This window comes from Montipora capricornis, chromosome 10 (assembly GCF_036669925.1).
Source record: "Montipora capricornis isolate CH-2021 chromosome 10, ASM3666992v2, whole genome shotgun sequence".
NCBI lineage: Eukaryota > Metazoa > Cnidaria > Anthozoa > Scleractinia > Acroporidae > Montipora > Montipora capricornis.
This window is the reverse complement of record NC_090892.1, coordinates 63,638,329-63,649,749: the sequence shown is the minus strand read 5'-3', so window position 1 is coordinate 63,649,749 and position 11,421 is coordinate 63,638,329. Positions and strand designations below refer to the sequence as shown.

Here is an 11,421-nt window from a genome sequence, read left to right as displayed (position 1 = left end):
CAGTGGCGACGTCGCGCGCAGCAAAACTACCAATGAGAATTTAGAATAGAGAAGAAAAGAGTGGAGTCTATTCTATCCTGAATTCTCATTGGTGTTTTTCCTGCGCGCGACGTCGCCACTGACGTTCTGTTGCTAAATCAGCCTATTGTCTTAACGAATACAAAACGTGGACTGAGGGAAGCAGAAGGATCGATGAAAAGGCTAGGACACAGCTAGAATTTTGCAATGCAATATCATTGAATAGTTTGGTTTCTTGAAACCTCCAGGTGAGGAATCGGGGCAAAGTTTGCAATCGTTGGCCCAGAGGATTGGAGCCCGGGGGGGGGGGGGGGGGGTACTCCCTTATAAGACACCCTGGGGGAAATGCACAACGTCGATTGCATTCATGTGGATTTGATCACTTTCATCATTTCTCAAAGACGGGTCAGGTTTTGAACACATCATTTTCATCGACGTTGGGTTGAGTTGTTTTTATATCAGGTTTCACAGCCGAGAAGACAAAAGGTGTATCTTCTGGAAAGGTCATTTTTGAGCACATAACCTAAAACAGGACAGATCTTCCGGGTTATTTTGGTACTACAGCTGGAAGAAAGCCGACAAATGAAGGGAGACGAAATCACCAAGAAACTAGACGAGGCGAGGCTTAGACAACGAAAGAGAACAAAGCTTGGACAAAAATAATGAAAATGTATGTGTATAGTACTTTGGAAATGGAAGAAAAACTTTCACGTGTTTTTATTTCAATTCGTTGTTTATCATTATCATTGTTCACTGAAATAGTATGAAGACTGCAAAAATTAAAAAAATAATAAAAATAACTACACGGTATGCTAATTAGTGGCCGGGTATTCTAGAATTTAGCCGACGTTGAGCGTCACAAAAACTACCAAACTCTGAATTTTGTTGAAATTGTCTGAAATATTATCACTGTGAAACTGAATGATTTCCCTTGCTAAAAACCAGCGTGTTGGGTCCATAAAAACAATTTCCGCAGATGACTTATGACGTGATTCAAGACGGCCCTGAAAAAGCAGACGAACGAAAAATGAAAACTTGCTGAAGCTGCCCCTATGCACAGGATACCCAATATTAGCCATTGCGTTCTCCTAATGTCGGCCCCAATTATCGTTGTCAAACTGTTGTCCTGTTTGAGGAGATCTATGTTTAAAAAAAAACTAAAGTAGGTGATCAAATATGTCGGAGATGCTGTTGTTGCTTTTTGTTGGTTACTTTCCATCTACAGATTTGACAGCATTCCCCCATCTACCACTAGAGTTGCTCCTGTTATGTACGACGCTTGATTAGATGAAAGGAAAGAAACGGCCCCACTGATTTCATTTGATACACCGATCCTGGAAGTGAACAAAGAAAGAAATAAGAAACGCTTTGCGAGAGTTGCTAAGATTCTAAAACAGCGTGTATTGCATCAATGTTATACAACTGTTATACCTTGTGCTTATGGTATTGATTCCACCTATTCAAAACATTGAGTTTTGAAATAACCCGTTTTATGCTAGAGACACAATAGGGCCGTTTATACGAGAGAAAATAAGCCGCGGCTTACATAAGACGTGAACACCCCGTATAAATGGTACAAAATCTACGTTCACGGCTTTCTCAAGCCGCGGCTTATCCTGGCCTGGGAGTTTATACTCGTATAAATAGTTCCTTTCGCGTAGTATGTACGCCGCGGCCACAGTAAGCTGCGGCTTATTTTCTCTCGTATAAACGGCCCTGGACGAACTTGGGAAACATTTGTTGTCCGTGTGGTTATGCGTCTCTAGTATACAGACGGACGCATTATCCGTCTAGACGAACTATCGTTTGTTGTCCACGACGCACAACGGAAGAGTATTCGTTCAGAGGGATAATAGGGCCGTTTACACGACAGAAAATAAGCCGCGGCTTACATAAGACGTGAACACCCCGTATAAATGGTACAAAATCAACGTTCACGGCTTTCTCAAGCCGCGGCTTATCCTGGCCTGGGAGTTTGTACTCGTATAAATAGTTCCTTTCGCGTATTATGTAGGCCGCGGCCAGAGTAAGCCGCAGCTTATTAGGGCCGTTTAACGAGAGAAAATAAGCCGCGGCTTACTCTGGCCGCGGCGTACATAATACGCGAAAGGAACTATTTATACGAGTATAAACTCCCAGGCCAGGATAAGCCGCGGCTTGAGAAAGCCGTGAACGTAGATTTTGTGCCATTTATACGGGGTGTTCGCGTCTTACGTAATAATTATTTTCTCTCGTATAAACGGCCCTAATGTGTCTTCTATAGTTCGTCCCGTCTTTACACTAGACGAATAACAAGAGAGACGCATAATTCGTCCGGACGGATTATGCGTCATATCCATTGATACCAGTTTCGTAACTGAAGGAACTACCGACGTTAAATAAATTGACTTTACTTTACTTTTACTTTAAATAAATGTTGTTTTGAAAATGCGGTGTCTTGATCTTTAGTGGTGAAGCGGAAACACGCGGTCCCTATAGAGGTGAATATGTTTCTTTATTTCCTTATTTTTTCTACTACCACAAGACCTGGGACACAGTGTCCTAAATTCACGATAATAGTGAATTCAGAGCAAATTACGAATTAATCGTTAATTTATTTATTTCTTTGATCGTGAGCGGGCGGTATCCTGAGAATCCTGCAATCTGATTGGTTCCGGGAGCGGGCAGTATTTTCCTATCTCCTGACCACGGTCATGGTAACCGACTACGCTAAGCGCAGAGTGAAGTTGCGAATTGAAAGAGCGAAGGCCTGCGGCCTCGGGCCGTACTCGAGATCTCGGGCACAGTTTTTCCCAATACGGACCTCCCGGCCGGTGAATAACATATATTTAGAGAAGAGATCGTGTTGCGATACTTCATGTTCTGCGGGCTCACTTAACAACAACGGAATTACCGTAAAGGAATGCGCAGGGCATAGCGGGCTCAAGTCACACTCAGCAAACATATCACGGGGCATGCGTTTTGAACAGTGCCGTCCAACGTCGTGGACGGCGGTTGGATAGGGTTGGGTTAGGGTTAGGGTTTGTTTTCGACTCAGGGAAGAGACGTCTGTTCACTTAATATAAATGACATGACTCGAGTTCAAACCATTTTCGATTGAGTTCTGGATGTAGTTTTAGATTGCAATGCAGAGATTCCAACCCCTTTCGAAGGAAAATAGGGAGTATCTTTTTTAGCACCGAAGGCGCCCACACGAGGGCCTGAGGAGCGACCCTGTTGGGGCATCTGTATTTCTATCCATGACAAAATTATAACTATCCATGACAAAATGCTTTCTATACACGAGAAGGTCTTCAATCTATGACTAGCTACCAGCTCTCTCACGAACTATAAAAGTTTTGTCAACGCAAGCACAAATTGTGGCACTGAAAAAAAACATTTGTCATGAGTAGCAAGAAAGTTGTCATGGGTAGAAAGAAAGTTGTCATGGGCGGAGAGAAAGTTGTGTACCTAAGGGCCACCGTACGTTTTACACTCTGATAGCTAAAAAAATACGTAAGAGTTAAGATAAGCAACTTGTTTCCTTATTTTCAGAATTTCATGATAAATCGGGAGGGTTAGAATCTCTTCAATGAATTTTTGCAGGCCTCTATGCTTCCAGTCTTGTGCACCAACTATTAGCTTGCAAGCAGACTTTGAGCCTAGGGCATTCTGAAGGCAAGTGCGGATTCTCCACAACAGACCAGTTCAGGCTCTTGAGTGCATTATGGGTAATCAGGGCAACATGGCGGGAAATTCAAAGCAAAATAAACTGTGCATGACTGTACTTTATAGACTTTCGTCTTCATAAACCAAACAAATAACTCCTAAATATTGCTTTTCTGTCTCCATACATTCTATGTAATTTTGTGCCTTTGGAATTACAGGAAATGTATGACAGAAACTTTGTTTAATAAAATAATTTCTACAATAGCCATTCTCTCCAACTTTATTCTGCCACACCCTGCCACACCTTTCATTGTATATCATAAATACTTTTCATCGTTGTGAACCTTTGAATTTCTCTCCATCTTGTCCTGATTACCCATGATGCACTGAAAAGCGTGAACTAATCTATGAACGCACTTTTGTTGATTTCTGTCGGTCGAAACTCGAATTAAGATCGTCTCATGAAAAGTACGGCGAGGGAAACGGCCCTAAATTGAGCCAATGTTTGGCAGCATTGTGACAATCAGGCTAAAAAATCTTACAAAAGTCCTTAGGGCATTGGCTGTGGATAGGCTAATAGCCCACTTTCGATATATTAAAATTCAGTCCTAAACAAAAGGCATCATCTCGAGGCTCCGGGGAATAACCTCATACAAATCCTTCTATTTATTCCCCACAGCCTCCAGATGATGCCTTTTGTTTCGGACTGAATTTTAATATATCGAAATCGGTCTATTGAGCTCGACATCTGAATCAACAGGCGTATCTTAATTAAGTTCGGCTCGTGAAAAGTACGGGGTCTCATCATCATCATCATCATCAAATCAGATGGTCTTACCTTCCAAGTGGATTAACCTGATAGAAAAACTCTCCCAGTGAATCATTTCTCCAATACTGAAACCAATGATAAAGTAAATCAGGAGCACCCAACGAGAATATAGTTGAAAACCACTTAAAACATAGCATTGTTCAACGTATTTTAGTATTTAAACGGTAGATATAGGCATATTTTTATCCCCTAAAAATTTTTCATCTGTTCGGATTTCCCAGCTGAAAATCTAGTGATCCGAAAATTATAGGGATCAAAACTTACCTTTTCAAAAATTTCAGCCAGAAAAAAGGCTCCCGAAAATTCTAGGTGACCTTTTTAGGGTAAAAATCCGTTAAAAATGGGCAATTATACCACTTTTCAGATGTTCGAAAATCCTAGGAGAGGCAGGCAAACAAGAACTTTTACAACAAATGTTCCGAAAATTCTAGATCTCAATTGTCTTCCGAACAGATACTTTCCGAAAATTGACGTTGGGTGCCCCTGGTAAATAAGCGTTGTTTGATTGGTATTACAAAGTGTTTTTAGCAGAATGAATGAAGCAGGAATCTTGTTTTTTCTAACACACTAGGGAGAATAGTGTTTTGTGGAGATTTCCCGTATTCCTATGGTTGGGAGGAAGAGGGATATCTAGACGTTGCTTGGTTTCTACAGTGGTCAGTTTGCGGAAGAGTGAAGACCAGATCCTGGACAAGTAATAATCGTCTCTTTAAGAGACAATTGCTTAAAATTGTCCAGATAAGTATGAGGATCATTTCTCTCTTTCGTCTACTGAATCCACACCTCAAATACATACAGTTATTTGTCACAGGGGTCAGTTTGTTTGTCATGCAGCATCCACGAATGCCAGAACTATACAAGCTACAAGTTTACTGTTCTCTCACTGTATTGATGAGACGGTACGATCAACGTTTCAAACGTTTATTGTCATGAACTTATCGGAGTCTTTACAACTGGTTACTCGAGACGTTGAGTTGACGAGTTCGGTAGTTCGAAATCCATTGGTCTTTCCGATAGTCTTCATTCAATTGCAAAATGGAACCAATTACAATTCGTGACGTAATGCCTGACGTTATTAATTATACAGATTATCGATTCTTATTTAAGCGATACACTCACGTGTATCTCAAGTTTTCTGGGCAGTCATATGCTTGGTTCCCCCTGGCATGACTACCGTACAGTTGCATTTGAGAAAGCTCTTTTTCCTCAGTTTTACAAAGAAGAGAGTTCGAAGTCCTAATTATCAACAACTTAATCCATGGCAGTTGTAAGTGAGAAAACTGGCTGATGGTGTTTTCACCCATTGACTCCTGGGAGTGAGACTTGATAGATTTTACTCTGTCTAACGCCAGACGATTTTACTCGTCAATGGGGAACCCCACAAGAGTGAAAGGCCTCTTTTAGCTACTTGGTCAAATTAATTAGATCCCAATTGCTCAGCAACATCTCTGCATGTATATATGGCATATAATTCAATTTGTTTTCCACACAACTGCTTCTCCACATTAATTTTTACTATAAAATGTACGAAAAATGTATGAAAGATGCAAGCTGCACAGGTTACCAATGATCTTCCCACCTGACAAGTGACAAAACTTTTTTTATTCTCAATACTTACTTTTTCACTAAAACTCGTCTTGATGACCCCAGGAGCAACACAATTTACTCTCACACCCATGTGTCCACATTCTTTAGCTAAAACGTTTGTCAGACCAACTAAAGCTGTTTTGCTTACACCATATGCACCAGCACCCTGCAAAGATAATAAAATTTGTTACAGTACTACCTCAGGATCTAATACATGTAATAAATACCGTAAATCATTGTAACTGAACTGAGTAAAGTGCAATTTGGTCTGAAATTTGTCTGCAATTTGGTATGTGTTATTTCGGACCAAAATTGCACAACATGAAGCTTAATCATTACAACCATTTAGAAATCGTACAATTAATTTTAATTGGTCAAATAGAGGATTTTTAAGTCAGTACCTGTGCAATAATTATTTTATTGATCCAGTTGACAGTTTACAAAGAAAAGCAGACACAAAACGGATACTGAATTTTAGCTGCAAACTCCCCTTAATGTTGGTCTTCAGCCTAAAGGAGCTCATTATCATCGCTCAGAAACTGTAACTACCAGTAATTAAATTCATCCTTTAAAAGAAAAACAAAAAAAAAGTTTTGGGAACAAAAGTTGCAAAATTCATCACAGAAGGGCTTTCTTTGTCTTTCATTTTCCTGCAATAGGCCATTTTCAAAATATCAATATTCAGCTTGATATTAAGGCAGAGAGGGCAAAAACAATAGAAACAAGTTGCAATGAATGTGAAAGATATCAGCATATCACCCACTTTCCTTTGCCTTCGTCCTCTAAACCTAGCTCTCTTTCAAGCTGAATTTAACATACCGGTATCAAAAGTGGCCCATTTGAATGTTTTCTTTAAACAAGCCTTGAAATCTGATTGCTTGTTTTGTTTTCGTTTTCCTTTCTCAGCGGCTGGGGAAAAGGTGCAATGTAGAGCAAAAAATAATGTGATTCTCAAATTAATCATAACCATTACCAATTTTCTCAAATTTTATCAGTGCATTACAACTACTTTATTTTTCACTAATTATTGTGTAGGGTTGAAATCGGACAGTCACATCAGACAGTTGGCGTTAATCAGATATCTGAAGTCCGACAGTTGCATCAGCCAATCATATTATTAGTGCACTCAGCTTAATCCACCAATCACAGAATTTATCACAATAACCATAGCAACAACCACTTACCCTACCAAACTGGGGATTTTTTTTACCAAAATGGACAAATTTGCAACATTATACAAAGAAAAAGGAATGCAATAATTTTGTTTCTCAGAAATTGTAATGCTTATGATTGGTAACAGGAGTTCTCGTCATTCAATTTGGTCTGCATTAGTATTCGTGATTACAGTGAAATCAGACAGTTGGCTGTAATCGGATACCTGAAATTGGACAGTTACAATGTACATCAGCCAATTCTAATTGTTTCTAATAGCGTGCAATTACATAGATTCTCGTAAAATCATGTTTTTTAGGTTGGGCCCCCTTCGATCCACAAATTGATTATTTTGTTAATAAAGTTTCGAAGTTTCAAGTTTCATTAAACAAATCAGACTCCCTCTATGCAGTCGTCCGATTTTATGAATCACTCGTATGATTACAAACCAAATTGGACTCCACATAGTCCTCATACCATAATAATTATAAATAGCACTGCTGAGAGCCAAATTTCAGATTGCAAGAATCACCAGTGATTTCCAAATTGATGTAATGAAAAATAATTTCCCTCATCATCAGCATCATGATTACCATCATTATAATCATAATAAACTTGATAAAGCATCTCATAGGCTGGTGTAAATTTTTAGTCAAGTGTATAAACCCATCTCCACCAAACAATAATACTTAAATTATAGATCTTACTCTGACTAAGGCCAGGTGTGAATGGGTTAAACCAGCAAATTGAGCAAGAAACAACGATCAACAAACTTTTCCCAAGGTCAATTTTTTAGCTTAAAACAAGTCTATGAAACCTTTTCAAGGGGCACAAGGGAACACACCTTTGTGCACTTTCAAACGTTCTAACCACTAAGATATCTACAAGGTAGGTAAAGTCTGCTTAAGAGCCAAGTGGCCCATTAGACCGGAGCTTATCCCGGTTGCTGTAACATGAAGTGACTAGGAGTATCTCTACTCCCCCATGGATGGGATGTTAGTCCAATGCAGGGCTACCCCCAGCATTAATTCTCCAGTACCCATTTATACACCTGGGTGGAGAGAGGCACCATGAGAGTAAAGTGTCTTGCCAAAGAATACAACACAATGTCCCCAGCCACTGGGTCTGAAACAGGACCACTCAATCTGGAGTCGAGCGTACTAACCAAGAGGCCACCGTGCCTCCCACACTATATCTACATTGTACTTTCATTCGGAAATTTGACACTTACCAGCATTGGTTTAAATGCAGCTGTCGATGCAATGAAAATTACAGATCCACCCCTAAATGAACAAACCAAAGTGGTAAATTGTTTTTTTTTTGTACACATACATTGAATGAATAAGCCTCCACTTGCAGAAAACTATTACATGCTCATTTAAACTCATGTGCATCCTTTAAAAGACTACATGTATAAAGAACATTAAGGTTTCTTTTTGCTAGTGTTGAGTGCAAATTACATTTCACTGTTTTGTTTGTTGTCATTGATTGCCTAGCAAGAAAGGATGAATAATAGAAGCTGTAAACCGTGATCTCAACGTAACATCTTTAAAAGAATTACTATACCGTAAGAAATGAGTCAGGTCATCAATCAGCCAAAGGACATTTAATGTAACAATTCATGGAAAGTTGAATTCAGACATAATACCAACCCTCTCTTCTTTATCAATGGAATTATATCTTTTGCCAGAAGGAAAGATGATTTTACATTGACATCGAATATCTGAAATTTGGCAAAAATTGTTAACAGGATATTCATCACCACCCCCCACTGACGAGTAATTTGAAAATTGTCTGGCATTAGAAAGAGTAAATCTATCAAGTCTCACTCCAAGGGGTCAATGGGTTAACTGGTCTTAGTCAATCTTCCCATCAATGAAACCCTGCTGAAGGTGTTAAAGAGGGGTGTGTTAATTGTATATTAGTTTGTCTGCCTCAGCCTTTTGGCATAAAGTGCATAGAAGTTGTCGTTATTATGTCATGATTGTAAAAAAAAGTAGTTGACTGAGATAGTGTTTAAAGGTGATTACTTCATAAAAAATAGTAAAACGTTTGGTGGTTCAGGACTATAATTATGGGTTAACAACCTGAGTCAGTCGACTAGCTGTCCCCTTCAATCCAATTTGACCCCTGAGAGTGCAGAGACTTAATAGACTTTACTCTGTCTTACGCCAGATGATTTTACTCATCAATGGGGGGGCGTCCTAGGGAGTTTGAGGTGTGAATGGGTTAACCGACGATTTTTATTCATCAATGGGTGTGGTCAAGAGTCAATGGGATAAAGAAACCCTTACATGTAACTTTATTTGGCTATTATGCTTCCTTTCTTTTAAATTAATAAGTTAGTTTAAGTGTAAAACTGGCTATTCATTATCTTTACTGACCAACATCTTTGTGTTAATGAAAAATTTTACACTTGGCAGGGGTATCAATAAAATTTGAAGTTGACAAAAGGTTTGAGTAGAGTAACCACCACCTGTTGTCATTGTCAAAATGAACTTTTAAATTAATCTTAAGTTTGAAAGAGTCTGTCTTTAAGTATACTAGGTAACTACATGACTTTGAGTGCAATTTGGGATAAATAAGCATTCGTGAGTAAGTTTTTTTCAAAGACGACCAACAAAGCAATAATTGATGTCTGGTTTCTCGGAAAACTAGTTAGTTTTCAAATGAAACCATTTTGTCTCGCAGTGATGAGCGCAAATTTCTATAAGTTTCTATAAGTTTCTATAAGTTCTATAAGTTGTGAACTCAGAAGTGACCAGCTCCCAACGTCAGTGGCTTCATAGCTCAGTTGGTTAGAGCATCGCACTGGTATCGCGAGGCCGCGGGTTCAAATCCCGTTAAAATCCTGAAAATTTTTCAGGCTTCTCCACGCATAGAAATTTGTGCTCATCACTGCGAGACAACATGGTTTCATTTGATTTCATACCCGCAGTGCAATATATGATGTATTTCATATATATCTTTCACTAGTTAGTTTTGTTTCCCTCCAGTCCTGATGTTTCCCTCAAAAACATCAGGTCTCTCAGGAAAACAAAACTAACTGTTTCCCTTGTTTTCCATACATTAAGTGTACATTATTACCTTGTCCCAAGCTTCCTCAGAAACCTGAAATGAAAACATTTTTTAATGAATTAAAGTTATTGACAGTATCACCCAAAGCAATCACTTTGTCATTGCTTGGAATATTTTGATGAGATTAAGTGTGAAACTCTACCTTTAAAATTGGTCCAACTACTGGATTCACTGCAGCATTAGACACTAAAATGTCAATACCACCAAAGTGATGTAATGTCTGTAAAGGACAAAAACATAAACCTATTTATGCATTTGTCGTTGACCAGAATCAGAAATGCGACATTCTGTTAAGTAGGTATATACTGTTACAGTAATACATGTATATTACATATATTTAACAATAATTTATTCTATGAGGGCGCGCTGGATACAGAGTGATAGATAACAGTCACGCCTCGTTGGTTATTTAATCATTCTATATCCAGCAAGCCCGAGTAGAATAATAATTTGTTTTTATTATCTAAAACTCCAGGATCAACAACTCTTCCATGTATTGTTGACTAAAGCATCTCAATTTCTGCCTCAGTCAATTCCAGTCCAAAACTGCCCTTTGTCTGTCATTTCTGCTCAGAGCTGCAAAAATGTTCTCAGCTTGCTTTATTGCTGATGCATTCCTTGACCATATTAGGTATCCGTAGTTTTAAATATATATATAAAATTATATATATATATATATATATATATATATATATATATATATATATATATATATATATATATATATATATACATGTATTCATATACAAGGCGCAAGTGATTCAGTCTTTGGTAAAGCCGCTGTTGCACGTTGATTACTTTTAGCTGAAACTTATTCAAAACGAGTTTCAGCAGTGCAACATAAAAGGTCAACACTTTTTTGCAAACGTTGAATCTGGTCTCGAAATGTTGTTAATAGATTCCCCCAAAACAAGTTGATGCTAGTTCCATGGCTTTGGCTGGCTTCTGATTGGCTTACGCAACATAGCATAACAGGAAGGTGGTGTTACATGGTTAAAGTCTTGTTTTTGTCACCACTGCAATTGTTGTGACCATTGCAGAAGTAGAAAGCAGTTCTACTTTTTGTGAAAGCTGTAGCACAAGGGACAAAACTTGTTCCGCAGCGCTAT

At 38.6% G+C, this 11,421-nt stretch overlaps 1 protein-coding gene across 1 annotated transcript in view; it reads right to left on the bottom strand.

The window, feature by feature from the left end:
* Positions 1-700: 700 nt before the first annotated feature.
* The window catches only part of LOC138018654 (dehydrogenase/reductase SDR family member 4-like), a 12,731-nt gene continuing 2,010 nt past the window's right edge, over positions 701-11,421 (bottom strand). The window contains exons 3-9 of the mRNA XM_068865345.1: positions 10,455-10,532; positions 10,322-10,345; positions 8,887-8,957; positions 8,466-8,517; positions 6,114-6,248; positions 4,505-4,560; positions 701-1,352 (exon numbers count right to left, since the gene is read on the bottom strand). Of these exons, the coding sequence (XP_068721446.1) occupies positions 1,238-1,352; positions 4,505-4,560; positions 6,114-6,248; positions 8,466-8,517; positions 8,887-8,957; positions 10,322-10,345; positions 10,455-10,532 (531 nt within the window). The 3' untranslated portion in view covers positions 701-1,237. The remainder of the gene's footprint in view (positions 1,353-4,504; positions 4,561-6,113; positions 6,249-8,465; positions 8,518-8,886; positions 8,958-10,321; positions 10,346-10,454; positions 10,533-11,421) is intronic.